We start from the raw sequence: 18701 nt of genomic DNA, 5'->3' as shown, positions 1-18701 counted from the left end.
ACATAACTTGTTGTGAGTGTCTGGAGAGAAGTGAATGGCCTGAATACCTCGTGTGACTGATTGGGTGCCTGCATTCGTGAATGCCAGTAGTCGTGATTGTATGCTTGAGTGTGACCCAGCGGAATGAATGGGAGATCAACAGTATATCTGGGGACCTCTCGCTGCTAGGAATCGTGTTCAGAAGCTGAAGTCCACTACGACGAGTAACTGGATTAACTGACGCTTGACCTTGAAGCCCTGCTGGACGAGAAGAATTGCTGTTGCTCTCCTTCACAATCTGAAAGCTGTTGTGCCTCCAAGGACTGACCCAGAGAGGACCTGTTAAGGCGCCCTCTTCCCGAGCTACGAGGGACCATCGTGCACAGCTGATCTTTGCCAACGCTCCCTGGTAGACAGACCTACGACAGGCTGCCGACCCGATACGGGGACTGCTCCGGAACTCCAAGGAGAAGCACTCGGACTGTTGTCCGCCACTGTCGCCGACCGCCGTCGCCGTGCTCCCGTTTGCCTGAGAACTTCCATTGATCATCGGACGCTCTCGTCTGCATCGTCACCCGCTTGTCTCCCGCTGGAGAAGGCCCGACCGTCGACGCGCCGAGGAGCATCCACCGGTGGATTTCCCGCCACCTACAGACCGCAGAGACGCCGACGACTCGACGCCCTTGCTGGGCCACAGTTCTTCATCTCTTTGCGGTCAAGAACTATCGTCACCGAGGTGCCCCGCACGCCTCTTCCTTCCAGGACGCCAATGCTCTGTCGTCGAGCACTGCTAGGAACGAAGCTGCCACTTCCCGGCCATAGTTCACCCTGTTCACCGTCGGACGTTCGACGACCCGTGACTCCTGCCTTAAAGGGAGGGCACTCAAGAAGGGCCGTCGATTCCCCGACACCGAACGCCAAGTTCCCCGACACCTCTCGACGAACCGTGGCTCCCGCCTGAAAGGGAGGCACTCAAGAAGGATTGGTCGGTGCATCGTCGGAGAACTCTACTCCACCAGGTACATTGGGGGGGGGGGGGGTAAAACCTTAATAGGAAGAAGTAAGACTATTGAACATTTGGACTGGGCTTGTGCTATATATCTTTATTTACAGGTTGCCCAGGTGGGGGGGATCTCCACACAGAACTGTGTCTAGGTAACGGGGCCAGCATTCTGCCTATTGTTTCAACCACCTTACGTTCCTGCCTATCTCTATTGCTGGTTTACTCGTTATTGATCTGTGACATTTTAACCCTAAAGTTGATGCACTTTGATAACATTAGTGGTACCACTCTAGACGTGTATATATTTATCATTATTGACTTCCAAGTACTAAGTGCGTTATTGTGATCGTGCACATACCTTTGAATATTAATTATATAAAGACTGTGTTTTCAGTAATACAGTGTGTGGACATTCCTTTGTGGGGGTTCGGGGACTACACTGTACTTAAGAACCAGCCCGCATCACCTCCTGAGAAGCTAGGCCTTGATTGCTCGTCCATTGCTACCAAATAGAGAATCTTGGTTGGGGTCCGCTGTGCCTCTCCTCTACCATATAGAGAGCGGAAGTACAGAACCCCCAATCGGTCTTTACACTGACCCAATCCAAAACAACTCTCACTAGTTCTGAATTTGAAATTAGCAAATTAAAATCAATTTTAGCATTTTTCCCATTTAATCCAAACCACATTTAAAAGCAATTGACCTGTTTTAAAATAATGACTGTTCTCTCTAAGCTTGCTGGGGGGAATCGGTATTGAAACTGCAATTGTTGATTGTTATTCCTGATACCGGTGTGACCTCATTCCATCTCTTCATATTGCATATTGGGGGGAGTGAGTAATAACAGGGGGAAAGAGTGATTACATTGTCTTTGGTTGAATTAATATCAAGTTTATTTCTGTGTTGCATTCTTTCCTATCATTGCATTTTCTCGAACCCATACAAAGTATTCTCTGCTACATTATTCACCCTATTCCTAATTGATTAAAGAGATTGTTGATATTGTAATATTACCCATTGCTGATCATTGTTCATATTCATAAGTGTGATATTCAGATATTATTCATATTCATAAAAGTATAATCTATATATTGTTCAATTCTTCAAATATTTTAATTTGCAAAACAAACCTAGTTCTTGGCTCAGTGAGGCCGGGGGGATTCAACAACGAGAGGGGTGTTATATAAGGGTACATCATCCAGAATTAAAAAAACTTTTGACATAAAAATATATAAATAAGGGGTTCCATTGGGTATCCCACACTAGGCATTGATTTAGTTGGCGTGCTGGATTGAGATCACTTACAGAAGGCAACTCAATATTGTAGACCAATACACTTGAATACAAAAAATACGTTTTTGAGACCGTTTGAGCTCCCTTGAAAAAGGAACCAAATGGCAGTTCAGTTACTTAGCAGTGAGCAAAAAGGACAAAAGTAAGTGGAATAGATTATATATACTTTATATGCAGTGCAAATAGTTTCAGTTCACCAGAATAGTTCAATTCAAGTCAATAGGTCAGGCCAAAGTCAATGGGCTAGTGTTCTGGATAAGAAAGAGCAGTTCTGGTATCAAACGGTAAAGTCTTTGCGAAAGTTCTCAGAAGTAGTTTAGGCAAAAAAGAATCATTTGTGGGGTCACAAGCTGATTAGGCCTGCAAGTGGGGAAGGTTTCACAAACTTTCACCGCAGGAGTGACGTTCTCCCAATCGGATTAGCACAGTACCTTTGTATGAAGAAAACAAATGTTGCTGAAGTCATGGTTCCTGGCAGTTCCTGCAGATCTCGCAGTTCCTGAGCCTCAGTCGTGGGGACAAGAGGGAGGACACCTGCACTGCACGGGATCGTTGAAAAAAGCAAACAAAATAGTCACTTCAGTTTCCAGTAGCTGTAGATTCAAGAACACAAACTGGTGTCCCTCTCCCTGGTTAATCCTAAACAGCCTTGAGAATGGTATCCAGGTGTCTTATGAGTTGATTGGTCCCACAAGCTCAAAGGAAGAAGCCGTCCTTGAAGGAGTTTCTCTGTCGAATGGAGTTTGGCAATTCTGACCTGCAGCAGGGGTTCACCGGGCAAACCAACGGTCCAGTGGTTGCAGCAGCCGTCCTCTTCCAGCTCATCTTCGGTTCCTCGAGACGCTCCTTTTAAACAGTTTTCTCCCTTTCATTCCAGCCTAGCTGTCAGCGGGGTGGCTGTCCTTACCGGACAGTCAGTCAGCCAGCTAATCACACCAGAGTGCATTTGGGTCTCCTAAGATACTAAGCACAGGGCGTTTTGGGCACCTCCCTCACTTCCTGTCCACCCCAGACACTCAGACGCCAAGGGCGGATTTCAGTCCTGAAGCCCGCCAAAGGCACACGAACAAAGGGACAAAACCTGGTTTGGCGCGCAGAGACCAACACTAGAAGGACCTTTCAAAAAAGAAATGGTGAAAATAGAAGACCGGGATCAGTTTAAACAAATGGGTTTAAGGCGCCATCTTGAAAAACATGTGTCCCGTGATTTTTAGCTACCGGTGTTCGCGGTCGGGAAAAATCATGGTAGTTCATTGTAAAACCACTGCCACCAGCCTTTTCAATAGAAAACGGTAGCATTTGACTGCTACATGAGTGTTTAGACACAGGGGATACTAGGTAACAGTAGTTCATCCCAGAGAAGGTTTCTAAACCTTTGGGAAGTCTAAAAGACATCCCTGTATCACTGCACTGAGAGTGCTGTGTAACACACATGAACATATGATGCCTATGGAGTTATCTAAAACTCCATAATCAGAGAACACAAATGTGAAACGCACATCAACACACAGAGTGGGGAAAAAAGGCTCACACTCTTTCTAGGTAAAAAATGAAGTCCTCAAAATCCAGCAAAGTTGCTGGGGGTCTCTACGGTTAAGGGAATTAGCACATTTCTGAGAATTCTCCCTAACATATGGTATTGTATGCTTTTACCGTATAAAAAAAAAAAGTCCAACCCCACCAAAAGACCTAAAACAACCACCATGAAAAGTTCGGAATACCAAATGTCTGAACTTTTTGTGGTGTTTAGGTGTGTCGGTGGGGTCGGACGTGGGGCTGGGGAGTTGTTCCCTGCAGCACCCCTCTCACTACAGTGTGTAAAACTGTCATTGCTGCCACCAGTGCCTCTAGTCCTTATGTACATATAAAAGTAGCCACCAATCCCCAGTGACAACTTTTACGGTGATACTAAAGTATCCCCACAGACTCCTATGTAAGATGCTCTGTGCGTTGTAAGGGAAGTTACCAAAACAGTTAAAGTGAAAGATAAAAAGAAAACATTATTTCCCAGTGCTGAAAGGACTGATCAGTTTCCCCATAGAATACACAGGTAAACTTGCCTAAACAGAAATCTTTCCCAACACCAGTTGCAATGCATGTTCAGATGCTGTGTGCAATATTACAAAGTTACAATAGTGTGAAAGTTAAAAGGGAAACATAGTTTTTCCAGTACTGATAGTCTGAAGGACTGAACAGCTTCCCCATAGCAAATTAACAAAAGGCAGGGGAAATGAAGCTTTAGGCTTTACTTCTCAAAAAGTCAGAACAGGTTAAAAAACAAAACAAAAAGATTGGGGGTCAATAGAAACTATGGAGGAAAAGTATCTAAAGGAGAACTTTCCTAGCATCTGTAAATATTTTCCCCTAAAATGTATGACGAAGTTAACGAATTCTAAAGTGTCTTATTAATTCTTGGAAGCCATCACATGATGTATTATCATGTGTGCATTTGCATTACTTTTATTATGTTGTAGGCAATCCTATGGTGTTTATCCCCGATTCCAAGGGCTGGAACGGGGGGGTGGGAGATTAGGTGGGGGAAATTGCCCGGCAGCCCAAGTTATCGGCCTGAGCAAAACGAGTGCTGATAAGTGCTCCGTGCCATTATTCCCCCATTCCAGCCCTTAGAATGGAAGATTAAGGCTATTTGCACCCCGGGTTGCAAAAGGGGTATTTCAGGGTGCTAAAAAAAAGTATTTTCCTTTCTTCAACGGGGTGCCATATGGAGCCCCTCTTCTCTTTCCATGGTGTCCAGCAGGAGTCCGGTAGGAGAGGGGTGGGAGGGTGGGAAAAGCAGGAGTCAGGTAGGAGAGGGGTGGGAAGGCGGGGAAAAAAAAGGGACGGCCGGGTAGGGCATGGGGGGCTGTGGTGTTCGGGGAGATGGCAGCGAGGGGAGACGGATTCAAGCCCGCGTTTCTTAGACACCTGATTGGTTGGCTCCCCCCGCCAGGGTGCTAATATGGAGTATTGTTGCAGGCCTTGGAGATTAGATTTGTTTTCCTCACTGATTAAAAAATGTCTAGGTCCCTTTTCTGCCTACCCCTTAGTTATGCGTTTGGTCCATACCACTGGTCTAGGACCTACCATACATAATTGGGGTGCAGGATGTGTATCAGACCCTGTTCAGAATTGTGGAGGCCCATGGCGAGGTTATACCTACTTGTTAGGTTTTATGGTGTCCTCGTTCTCCCCACCAACCTGTTAATTGATGTTGGGTGCTTACCTGCTGTAGTGGGCCTACATGTAGACGGTGGGGTCAAGGAAAGCCCCGTTTAGACACACTGTTTACTGTTACTTGCTCCCTCAGCAGGGAGTTGCGCTTCTGCCATGAGTGGGAGCTTTGGCACGATAGGGTGGACCGCATTTTCCTCAAGTGGGGCAAACCACAGATCGATCTGTTTGCGATAGCAGTGAACTCCAAATGCCATGAATTTGCCAGCAGGTTCCACCTACCGAGGGGCATGGGGGGGTGCGTTCTCCTTCCCGTGGGAAGGCCTTTTCCTCTACGCCTTCACTCAGTTGCCCCTGCTGCGAGTCTTCAATCAACTCAAACATTTCCATTACAGGATGATACTAGTCGCCCCGGCATGGCTGAGGCAGATTTGGTATCCGGACCTTCTCAGCCTGTCAACGTTGCCTCCTGTCAAGCTGCCAGTGGTCGCGGATCGGCTCACCAGAGAAGGAGGCACAATCCTGCATCACAACTCTGGATCGCTCAACCTGAATGTTTGGCACCTGCAGCCCTAGAGTTTGGAGGATATGAGTTGCTGGCGGACTGCAGGGAGGTCCTTGCCAAGGCCAGAACGCCATTGACTCTTAAGTGCTATGGGCACAAGTGGAAGCGTTTCGATTTGTGATGCCAGTCACAGAAGATCAACCCTCCAAGGGTCACCGCCCACAGATTCTTCCAGGCTTGTTGTCCTTGGCCAAGGCGGGGCTGGCGCACGCCTCTAACAAGGCACATCTGGCTGCTATCTCCCGCTACATTAGGTCTCCAGGGCGATCTTCTCTGCGGTTCCACCGTCTCGTTAGGGAGTTACTCAAAGGACTGTTTCAACCTTTCCCGCCAGTGAAGGCGCCTGCCCGGGCGTGATAACTTAATGTGGTGCTGACGAAGCTCATGGGGTCCCCCTTCAGGCCTTTGCATCAGACTCCTCTCAAGTTCCTCCCATGGAAAACGGCTTTCCTCATGGCCATTGACCTCTGGCAGGAGGGTGGGCGAGATCCAGGCCCTGTCCTGCACTTTTCACAATAGAGGGTGGTGCTACGAATGCGCCCCTACTTCATGCCAAAGGTTGTCGGAATTCCACCTCAGCTATCCTTTGGTGTTGCCTGTGTTCTTCCTGAAACCTTTGTCGCCACTGAAAGGACTTTGCACTCGCTGGACGTTGCTCGTGCTCTGAAGTTCTACGTGGCACGCACAAAGTTTTTGGAAGACGTCTCAACTGTTCATGAACTTTGGTCCTTTGAACCATGGGAATGGCTTGTCCAAGGCTTCCATTTCAAGGTGGCTCTCTGGCTGCATCACGCACTGTCATTGGTTGGCAAACCGACCGCTGCCTGGCCGTCCAAGAAACCATTCCACCAGAGCAATCACTGCAATGACGACATTTGTGGTGTGCCTCTGCTGGACATCTGCGGTGCTGCTGCATGGAGGTCCGCGCTCACCTTCACCAGATTCCACTGGGTCGACAGGGATTCCAGAGAGCAGTCCAGGGTTGGCCAGGCAGTGCTACGCAACCTGTTCGCTTGAAGGTGAGCCTGTTCCGGAGGTAAGAGTAATTGCTTCTGTTGAGCCTTGCCACCTCCCGTGGTTGTGTAATGTTGTACTGCTATGTATTCTTTATACATGAGCATGTGAATCCATGCCAGACCCCATGCTGGAGAACAAACAAGTTACTTACCTGTAACTCTTGCTCTCCACCATGGGTCTGGCATGGATTCGCATACAAACCCTCTCTCCTACCCCTCTGCGGCTCTTTAGTCACACTGGCACTTTACGTGCTTACCAAATCTGAAGATGGCTGCTAGAGGAGGGGCTTAGGGAGAGGGCAGTATGACCCAGAGTACAGTGATTGGTTTAAAGGAGAAATACACTTTGTAAGTGAAAGTGAAAGTTTTTTCTTTTACGGAGGATTCCCGCCCTGCCGGGGAATATTCATGAGCATGTGAATCCATGCCAGACCCATGCTGGAGAACAGTAGTTACAGGTAAGTAACTTGTTCCTTATCTTAGACTTGGTAGGGGCATCCCTGTAGAGCTACAGAAAGTGAGCCGGTTTTTGCAGATTAGATAATAAACTATATTTTAATGATGTCACCTCTTTGTCCGACTCCTCACTCCACCTCGCCACACATACCAAACCCTATATCTCTTATGTATGTCTTAAGCCTTAGCCTACGCTTGCAAGAGAGAGTTTGATAAGATGAAGTGTGGTCAGCCCTTGGTTATCCACTAGGTTGGCCTCTCGGAAACGCCACACAGTGGTAGTTCTAAAAATTCCCCCTTAACAAGCCACAAAGAATACACCAACAGCGCAGAGCAAGTTAAAAAGTTTGTACCCCTACTCGGTCATCACTTCTCTGGATTAATTTTGCCTTCGTATTTCTCCATCAATTCATCCAGTCCTGCTCTATTCTTAATGCACTAAAGCTAAGCATCCTGCTGTTGCTTTCCCAGTGTGTGCAGTCAATTCTGTATGTATGCTGTCAGGAAAATGTGGCCGGGGGGGGGGCTTTCATTCCTAGATAGATTACAAAGGAGGCAGTGGAGTGAGGGGAAAAAGATGAGTGGGCTTTCAAAGTAGCTTATAGATTGCAATGGAAAAAGCACTGCAATTTATGGTTTATAGCGGTTTTGTTTTCTTACTCGAGTTATTGTATATCACCCTTTACAAGTAGATAATGTCAATGTGTATACTGAAGTATTTTATTTTGACGTAACGAGAATTGAGCATTTTAGTTTGATGGCATTATAATATTTTCTTCTGTTTTTAGATGTTGTAGCTTCCCCAGAAGAATTGAGTGCGGCTGGATTCGGAAAGATCTACCCAACTCCCCTTCCTGGTTGCAAGGAAGAGGAAGAAGATAAGGATGATAATGAAATGCCCTCGAAATTTATATCCAGGACAGAACTTGATAATGGCCGTATGTCTAGTAAAGGTAACTTGTTCAAATTACTGAGATCCCAGTTCTTTATAATTAAAAAGGTAGAATTAAGTATGTTGTTGACAGACCTCAGATCTAACCCCAAGGGCTGTCTTTTACATGCCCCATGGTTGAGCTAAGCCTAACTTCATCTTTGGTTACCATCCTACTCTTCTCTCCCCAGCACAGTCCAGCAACCAACACCCTCAACCTTGCCCCCAGTGTGCTTTGCCCGTTCTCCCTGCCACCTCAAGCCAAAGAGACCTGTAAGACTCTTTACATCATGATCTAGTTCCCAACAGCATGCCCCATGCCTAAACGCAAGTGTTCAGCTTACCATAGCTTTCCCAACCCTTTTCCACGCCCTAGTGCATGCCGTGTTCCCTTAATATTGACATCCACCCAATCAACAATTCTCTCACCTGAGCCACTCTTCAACCACCCACACATCCTCATTCAGTGTGCCAGCATGATGCTGGCAGCATTCCCTATTTTGATTATTAGTAGGATTTTCAGAAGCCCTCAATGTAGAACAAAGAAAGTCTGTTAGTGCTGAGGCAGGATTTAGTTGTGGGGTTCTGTTGCTTCAAGAAGGGCAAAAGACAGCTCAAAGGAAGTCCATGGGAGAAAGCCTTGCAGAAAGTCAGTGTGCTTTGCAGATACAGCTCTCACCTTTGTGAAAAGTACCAACTGTTGCAGTCCCAGTGTTGTGGGCAGATCTGAAGAACCGCAGACCATTGGCTATGAAGGTATGCCCCCAGATGAAGATCAAGGTATTGGGGAGAATTCAGAAATGTGGTAATTCCTTCTACCTTAGAGACCCCCAGCAACTTTGCTGGAATTAGAGGACTTGATTTTTATTAACCTGGAGAGTGTGAGACCCTTTTTCCCACTCTCTCATGTATTTTAATGTGATTTCTGAGCTTTGCGTTTCTTTTGGTTATGGAGCCTGACAAACTCCATAGGCATCATCTTTTACATTGTCACACTGCACCTTTAGTGCAGTGGCACGGGGAAGTCTTTCAGATTTCCCAAAGGTTTAAATACCTTCTCTGGGATAAACTACTGTTTCCCAGAGCAGTAAAGTGAAATTAACTTTACTTACATTTGTATCTTTCTAGACCCAGCACACCCTATCTTACAATAGGGTGCTGGTGGGGTTACCTAGTATCCCCTTTGTCTAGCTTCTCATGTAACAATGTTATGTTACACTTTCCTCCCTGAATGGCTGGTAGCAGTGGTTTTGTTTTAAATACTGTGGTGTGCAATTACCGCGGGCTGCATTCGCAGCTGCAGTAAAGCACCCAAAGGCGCAATTTTTGTCAAAATGGCCCTGGTCTTCTTTTTTCGTCATTTCTCTGTGGAAAGGTCCTTCTTGAGATTTGCTCTGCATGCCAAACCAGTTTTGGTTCTATTGTTCGTTTTGCCTTTGGCGGGATTCACGAGTGAAGCCCTCCTCTGGCTCCAGGGTGTCTGAGGTGGAAGTGAGGGAGGTGCCTGAAACTCCCTGTGCTTAGTCTCTTAGGAGACCCAAATGCACTCTCTAGTGATTGGCCGGCTCACTGTCTGGCAAGGGCAGCCACCCTGCTGGGTTACTGACAGCTAGGCTGGAATGAATGGGAGAGAACTAAATAAAAGGCGAGGCTTTTGGCTTGGAAGGCAGAGTCGACCACTGGACGAAGGAACCGAAGAAGATCTTGAAGAGGACACCTGCTGCAACTCCTGGACCATTGGTTTGCCTGGTGAAGCCCTGCTGCTGTGTTGAAACTCAAAATTCGTATTGACAGAGAAGCCCCTGCAAGAACGACTTCTCCCCTTGAGTTGGTGGGACCAATCAACTCCAAAGTAAGCCACCTGGACATTCTCTCGGAGCTGGTTGACTTTCCAGAGTTGCTGCTGGAAACCGAAACGCCAGGGAGAGGAACACCAGATTGTGTGCGTTGCTTTTAAGCTGGCCAAGAGCTCCAGGAAGATCCTCTGTAATCGCAGAAAGCAAGACTGTTGCTATTTGCGGTAGACGCTAGGAGCTGAAACACCGAACAGCCACTGATTTGAAGATTGCCGGTTGCGAGCAGTGACCATCCCATTGCAGTGCAGGAGTCCCCAGAAGTCCTCCCTCTTGTCCCCACGACTGAGGCCCATGACCAGTAAGATCTGCAGAGCTGCTCAGGAACAGAAGTCATCTGCTGCACTTATTCTTCAATACAAAGGTACTGTTAGAGGTCTGAGAGGACTTAACTCTTTCCGTAGAGTTGCTTGCATCTTCTACTTCTCGTCTAAACAGCTTGTGGCCCTACATTTGATTCTTCCTTTCTTCAAAGACTTCTAAAACATTCTGCAAATACTTTTTCTACTTACCTACCAGAGGTGCTTCATCCTGTATAAGCCTTTTGCCTATTGACTTTGGCTTGGCCTATTATACTGAATTACTCTGCTTAGGGGATCCAAAAGTATTTGCCTGATTGAGAATATGTGTGGTCTCTTGTTCTAATAACCTTTTCCTTTTACCAACTTATAAGAGTATTCTAAATGCAAACAGTAAGATATCAATGTCCCCAGCACCCTAGATGTTGAAGTCACCTGAGGGTGTAGATTGTGTCTGTGGTCCATCCCAAAATGGCCTCTACTGATTTAGAAACTTAGTGTGTACAGTATTGACGTGTATTTGTGTGTTGCTATTATATTGCCCCTTCTGAAGAAGGCTTATTCTAACTGACTCATAAATAAATTAATAATTGTTTATTCAAGAAACTTTGAGTGCAAGTCTTTATTTGAATACTTGTAACTGTGAATCTCTGTGTAACTCCTACAGCTCACGTTGACCCCTCTTGAGATAAGCCTGGCTGTTGAACACATTACCAAAACTGTGTAGTACAAGCTTATACCAAAGGTTGGGTTCCTTTTGCCAGGAGGTCAGCGTTGTTGTAGTGCACCCAAATGGTACTGCATACAATCTTTGCCTAACACTTGTGGCAGGCGGTGAGTATATATTGTAGAGCTGTTGAATTTGCTTTGCTTTTGTTCAACTAAAACCTTCACAAGGCTAAGCTCCACTAGAAAAGCAATTATAACATGCCAGATATGGATAACTTCAGACAGGAAGCCCTGATCATTTTAACAGTAGAGCAACTGAAATAAATGTGTTAAATCGGGAATCTCCCTGTTAAAGGAAAGAAAAATAAACTGATTGCAAGATTGTTAAATAATCAAAGTCTGGTTAGTAGGCCTTTCACACCTACTAACTTAGGAAATGTGGAAAATGATAAGGAGGATGATGATTCTCCAGCATGGGGTCTGGCATGGATTCACATGCTCATGAATATTCCCCATCGCCAGGCTGGGAATCCTTGGTAAAGAAAAAATCAGTTTCAGTTTCACTTGTCTATAGGTCATACTTCCCCCAGACAATGACTGCCCTCTACCTATGCCCCTCTTCTGGCAGCCATCTTCAGATTTTTACAGCACGTTCAAGTGTCCTCATGCTATAGCTCTCGAGCTTTTACTGCGTTTTTGCAATTTTTCTAAGAGTTGTGCTCTATTTATTAGGTCAATCGAGCCGCAAGCTCCACCGATCAACCTTCCGATTAACAAGGACACGTTTTCGGATTTCTTCAGTGCCCCTCAAGGCTGGATCTTCGTCAAGTGATATGAGGCCTACACCGCGTGTCATGGCGGAGGGGAAGGAGGACTCCGCGCCTCTCCAAGGTTTGCCCCGGCTGCAACCTACGGAACGTCTTTTCGGACGATGGACATTCCCTGTGCCTCTACTGCCTGCCTTCGGACCAGACTCATGTCGAGGACTACTGCGTGGCTTGTCAGGGGGATGGTGCCGCGCACGTAGGCCGAACGACGCAAGCGCCTCAACGAGTGGGTGCAGGCCAATGCCCCTGCTCTGGGTGAGTCCCTGCAGCATGCCTCCCCTGCCCAGAAGAAGAAATCTGAGCGCTCTTCTAAGACCGTTGAGGGTGCTCCTCCCCCGGGTGCCAAACATAAGGCTAAGCACCGTGAGTGCTGTTACGACAGGCTCCTCGGCGGCCAGGGTGAGTTTAGCTTCTGATGCTTGTTAATCTGCTTAGAATCACATGCTGTGCATATGGTCCAACATCCAGTAGTAACCGCAGAGTATTACATCTTGTCTTTTGGGGACCGAAAGGGGACGTCTGCATAGGCGTGTCTGTAACACTATCCCTATCGTGACCTGTAGTGTACCCAAAATCACTTGCGCGCCGAGGTCCCTCCGATTGTTTTTTTCCACCCAGATAACTGGTCGTCCTATAGCGGAGCTCTTACATAAAAGACTTTGTTTATTTTATACCGACTTGTCGGTTATTCCCCGTTAAGTCACTTCGACCACAAGAACAACTTCGACAAAGACTGCAGGGGATTTGTCTACGGCAGTGGATTTCGGCACCTAAGATCCGGCGGCCAGAACTTCCACGTGGCCGGGCCCTCTGGCCGACCTTTACAGTAGGGATAGTGGGTCCGGGGTGGCCATATTTTTGGTATGTCTTTCCTCTTTCCCCCTCTTTACCCTTTTGGTCTGGTCATCTTCCCCTTTTGCTATGGAAAGGGCTTCTTTTAGGTTCTGCCCTAAGTGTAGGGTCAGATATCCTTGGAAGGATGTACACAGGACATGCAACGCCTGTCTCCCTCTAGATCACAACAAGAAGCGGTGTGCGGCTTGTGAACTCCTTTGGCCTAAGACCCTTAAGGAGCGGTGTGTAAAGTGGTGGGCCGTGTATGGTATGTCGCTGGTGAATCCCCCTTCCCCACCGACAGTGACGGAGGCACCTCCGATGACCAAAAATCCATTGTGGATGTGATAGACCTCGAGGCGGACACTTCTAGGTCCGCCATGCCCATCCCCAACCCTTTAAGGCCTGACTCTGGTCTTGCTTCAGGGACAACACCCGGCGACAGGGGCGTACAAGTGCATTTCACTAAGCACCCAACCCCTACACCTATTTCGATGGGTATGTCGTAAAAGGTGAAGGCGCTAGCAGGGGCATCAAAAATTTCGGCTGATTCCTCGGATCGTACAGATCCAAAGCCTTCCCCCGAATCCGCAGCAGCGTCTTGCGACTGGGCATTCGAAAACAAATAAGGGCGCTACCCCTAAATCAGGTTTACACATCAAAGCGGGGAAATCCGATGCAGCGATGGTCCCGAAGGCCACGGTAGGCCCAAAAATCACAACTAGGCCTCAAGTCGAAAAACCACCCGCTCGGCCCTCAAAAGCAGCGGAAGGCAATAAATCTACCGATAGACCGTAGGAACCACTATATCACGCCGATTCAGCGATAATCAAAGACAGCATTGAGAGAATTACTTCAGCGGTTGGGTTTATTCCTGTTCGCCGAAGAACATGGGGCAGGCTACTGACAAATCTTTTGATACGCCATTGTGCCCCGAGTCTCACGATACCTATGAGGAGAGTCAAGAGCCTCTTTCCAACACCCTGAGAGACAATTTTCGGCGCCGAAGGGCGGAAGACGATGTTTTTCCACCCGTAGGCCCTTCTGGGTCCTCTAAATGGACAAGGGAGAAATTTGAAGGGTGTATGGACCGTCTTGAAAGGATTATCAGTTTTTCTGAGCATCCTTCCCCGAAAAGGTCTTGTGCAGAGCCTAATCTGCTTCACATTTCCAAGAAGATCAGCCTTCTGTCCCCGTCCAGCATGAAGACATCGTCCAGATGAACACTTGGAGACATTTACGATGAAGATGAAGAACCTTCCTTCCTAAAGAATTACGAAAAGGACCAGGCTGATGCCACAGACAATTGGGAAGAAACCCAGCAAAGGGGAACGGACCCATGGACGCTTCCCCATCAAGATCAGGACACTGATGTATTGTGCCTAGATTCCCCTCCGTCCGGCTCGCCAGGCCTCGCCTGTAGACGACCAGATGGCCTTCAATACCATGTTAAAGAAGGCAGCTGAGCATTTGCAAATCTCTACTCAAGAGGCAGTGCCTGAGCAGGACTTTGTAGAGGATATTCTTCAGGAGAAACCTCCCTCTAGCAAGGCCATTCCCCACCTTAATTCTATCAAGAGAAGATTGGCTCCCTCCCTGGTATCACATCTCAAACCCAGGCAGTGAAGCAAAGAGTTGAAGAATTATTTCAGCCGGCTCCGTCAGACCCACAATACTTTAAAGGGCACACCACCCCTGATTTTCTGGTAGGGACTACCACCTGGAAACGGGTAGGAGTACCCCTTGCCACGGGAGCGGCACCTCCGGATAGGGAATCCAAGAGGCTGTATACCTTAGGCAAGCGAGTCACCTCGGCTGCCGCATATACCAAGCGTATAGCAGAAAAAAGGACCTCAACATGTGCCCTGTTCTAGACCTGCGCCTGTTAGGCAGAATCCTCTGCAGTTCCCTTGGGGAGCACTACAGAAGATTAGGACTACAGGTATATGCAATAAATGCCCTTTGGTATCAGTCTGTACCGCACAGATTTAGTTGGTAGTTGTGGCTGAGCAGTCAGACTTATCTCAAGAGGGAGATGAGCAGTATTCAGGGTTTACACAATAGGACTACAGTACCATTGAACAAGAAAACACAGACCACAGCTTTGTATCAAAAAGAATATGTATATTTATTTTACACTCAAGTTCAACACATAAATCACTATCTTTAAAGCAAGTTAAAACAGTCAAGAAAAGTATACACAACTCCCTATTTAAATTGTTGACCAGTTTGAGCAAGAGTGAAAACTGAGCAAAATGGCACAGTGTAAACCAAGCAGAAATGGCACAATTTCTTCAGTTCAGAGGGAGGGAAAGGACAAATCATACAGGCTTAGACTCCTAAACACACCAGCAACACTTCCCAATTGGATTGTGAACAAGTTAGGCAAGGCAGTACTTTAGCATAAGCAACACTTGTGTGAAAACCGAGCAAAATGGGACTTCAGCAATATTTAAAAAGGGAAGGAAAGGTGGTTATAAGAGTTTAGGTGCACCAACACATTTCTTGATGAAAAGCAATCTAGAGAAGGCAGTTGTAACAGATTTAGCCAGAGTCAATAGGCCTGTACCAGAGTCAGTGGTACAAGGCAAATGCCCAGGATCAAACGGTTCTAGTAGCTGCAGTCAAGTCTTTGTTTACCGATTTGAAAAGGCAGTTGCAGAATGTAAAAAGACATTGTTAGACGATAGGGGCGGCCAACCCAGAAGGGTAAGTAAAGGATTTAAAACCACTTTAGCAGTACCCAACGAAACGGGAGGCCTGGCGGAACAATGTACCTTAAAAGTAGAAGAGGCTCCTGCGGTGGCGGTAGCTCCTGGCAGTTCCTGCAGCTCTGGAGATCCAGCAGAGGAAGAGAGGCTCTTGTCGTGGAGGAAGGTTCGAGTACTGCCCAGGGATGAAGCCAGCCACAGTGATGCCAAAATGCAATAAAAAGGTATGCTCCTTTAAATCGCGGTCGTGGTGGACGGGTGTCCGGCTATACGGTCTCCAAGTGCTTGGCACTGGCGATTCGACCAAGGCAGGTCCTGGAAGGCGATTGGCGAACTGGTTGGCCCCACCAGCACAAGGGAAGAAGACTCTTGCAGGTAGAAGATCTTCTTGAGTCGTTGGAGAAAAGTGGTGAGGATCGGCAGCAGGGCTTCACTGGTGGTTGAGTCGTTGCAGATGACTTCAGCTTCTCTCCTCTTCGGGTTTCTTAGTTCCAGTAGCAACGTCTTTTCCTCCAGTCCTCGGAGTCCTGCTTTTTATGCTTTTCACTCACCCAGCGGGGTGGTTATCCTGGCGGCATAACCCCCCCCCCCCCCCCAGCCTATCAGGGCAGAGTGTGACTTGGGTTGTCTAGGTAACCCTGTCCAGGGTGCTTATTCCCTCTCCCACTTATCCTGTCTACCCCAGACTCGGTGGCGCCGAGAGGAGGGCTTCTGTGTAGAAGCCCACCAAAAGGACGAAGAAAGGATCCCTGACCTGGGTTAGGATTTCAGAGAAAGACACGAGAAAGAAATATCATCAAAGATCTGGCAATAAAAACCTACCGGAGTAAAGTTAATAATAAAATAAACCGGCGGTATGTTAGAGGCTGTCAGTAAAAGTGGTAGCCTCGAACAATGGGAAAATCCCATAGGAAAATATTTGCGGTCGAATATTTACGGTAGTAACCACTGCCACCAGCCAGAAACTTTGTAGAGAGGGACTGGACAGTACCCTCTCGAAAATTAACACCAGGGAAAAACTATTTAATCTTCCCAGTACTTCCATAGTAAAATGTGTTGTACTGTTTTTGTTCATAACTATTGACTAGTTAAGTCAATGGGGACTTTACATGCATTGGGAGACAGTAGTCCGTCCCAGGCTATGGAGTCTATGTTTGGGGGTCACTAGGACACCCTTGTGTTACTGCACTAAGGGTGCTGTGTAACACACATGTAAAAAAGATGATACCTATGAGGGTGAGAAACCCCCCCCTAGACCATAAGCACAAAAATAGCCTAAAACACACATCAGTAATATGTCTAAGAGTGGAAAAAAGAGTCTCGCTCTTAGCAGGAGAAACAAAATAAACCCTTCAAATAGGTAAGGGAAATTAGAAGAGAATTCCCCCTAACAGCGCCCAGCGAACAAGTTCACAAAACCTTAGATGTTTTGCATGGTAATACTACAGGAGGTGATCCCACTGTTGAAACGAGGACTACATGGCAACATTGGACATGAAAGATTAATACTTTCCTTTTTCAATGTCGCCAGCGCACAGAAAATATCTAGGTTCATGATGGAGGACGGGCATTACCAATTCAAGGTACTCTCTTTCGGCATCGCCTCAGCGGCAAGGGTGTTTACGAAGGTCCTGGCAGTAGCTGCAGCACACCTGTGCAGGTTATCCGTCCCGGTTTACTCTTACCTTGACGACTGGCTCATAACAAGGGACTCGTACGACACATGTTTTTTGAATACCCAAAAAACCGTGGACCTTCTCTTCAGTCTGGGGTTCTCTATCACCAAGAAGAAATCCAGTCTAGTCCCCAGTCAAATAAAACAATTTCTGGTAGCTCTAATCTGGACGAAAGACGGCCTCATCTTCCCCTCCAACAAGAGTGTTCAGAACATGCTTTTCCAGATCCCTCAATATGTAGCCAGTCGGGAGGTGACGGTGCGCAAAGCCACCATTCGCAAAGCGCTTTCTAGGAATGATGGCGTCGTGCATATACTTGGTTCCCCACGCGCGGCTTCACATGCATCCCATGCAAGAGTGGCTCAACAGCCAGTGGTGTCAGGCCAGCGGACAATGGGAAGATCTGGTCATTGTCTCGCCAGCCCTTGTTCTCTCTCTGCAGTGGTGGTCAAGAGACATCCTCTTGAAGAGGAAGACCTTCACCACCCCTGCAGTGGAAGCCACTCTCATGTCGGACGCATCTCTCATGGGGTGGGAGGCTCACCGGAGTGCGGCCCCCTCAAATAGCGTCCAACCATATAAATTTACTGGAGCTATTAGCGGTGTTCAAGGCATTAAAGGCCTTTCATATGCAACTACAAGGGAAGACAGTGCTGATTGTAACAGACAGCACTACAGCCATGTATTACCTGAACAAACAGGGTGCACACACTCTCCAGGGCTATCCAAGCTGTACCAAAACATTTGGATGTGGGCTCTCAACCACAAGATGTTTCTGTTGTCCCAACATGTTCCAGGGCAACTCAATCTTCTGCCAGACGTGCTCAGCAGAGATTTTCCTCTGCCCGAAGAATACAAAGGGCATCTGCACGAAGACATTGTGTCCAACGTCTTTGCAGAATGGGGCTTCCCAGAGATCGACCTGTTCGCAACTTAGGAGAACGCCCAATGCCAAGACTACACCTCCAGGTACCCCCAGAACTGCTCCAAGGGGAATGATCTTTGGATAACATGGTCAGCAGAATTTGTCTACGCTTTCTCCCCCCCCCCCAACTCCCCTTCTCAACAAGATAGCGCACAAAATGCACCAGGAACCAGTTACCATGATACTGTTGGCCCCCACGTGGGCCCGCCAACCCTGGTATGATCATCTGATGGAAATGTCCCTCTCCCCACCAGTAAAACTACCCTGCCCGTACAACATGTTGTTGTCTCAGGACAGGGGGAGACCCTACACCCATACCCACAAACTCTGAATTTAGCAGCCTGGCTTTTGAGGTCATAGAGTTTGGACACCTACAGCTCCCTCAGAGGTGCATGGACATACTCAGGGAAGCTAGAAAACCTAACACCCGTTACTGCTATGCCAGCATATGGAAACGTTTTGTCATCTGGTGTAATTCCAAGGACGTCGGTCC

At 47.4% G+C, this 18701-nt stretch overlaps 1 protein-coding gene across 3 annotated transcripts in view; it reads left to right on the top strand.

Annotated features, from left to right (window-relative positions):
• The window catches only part of RNPC3 (RNA binding region (RNP1, RRM) containing 3), a 393936-nt gene that overhangs the window by 180763 nt on the left and 194472 nt on the right, over positions 1-18701 (top strand). For all 3 annotated transcript variants that reach the window (XR_011290577.1, XM_069641890.1, XM_069641891.1), the window contains exon 10: positions 8272-8436. Coding sequence is in view for 2 of the 3 variants with exons in the window: in XM_069641890.1 (XP_069497991.1) it covers positions 8272-8436 (165 nt within the window). In the remaining variant the exon portion in view is untranslated. The remainder of the gene's footprint in view (positions 1-8271; positions 8437-18701) is intronic.

Source organism: Ambystoma mexicanum, chromosome 1q (genome assembly GCF_040938575.1).
Source record: "Ambystoma mexicanum isolate Mex_15411 chromosome 1q, UKY_AmexF1_1, whole genome shotgun sequence".
Taxonomy (NCBI): domain Eukaryota; kingdom Metazoa; phylum Chordata; class Amphibia; order Caudata; family Ambystomatidae; genus Ambystoma; species Ambystoma mexicanum.
This window is presented reverse-complemented; position numbering and strand designations above follow the sequence as displayed.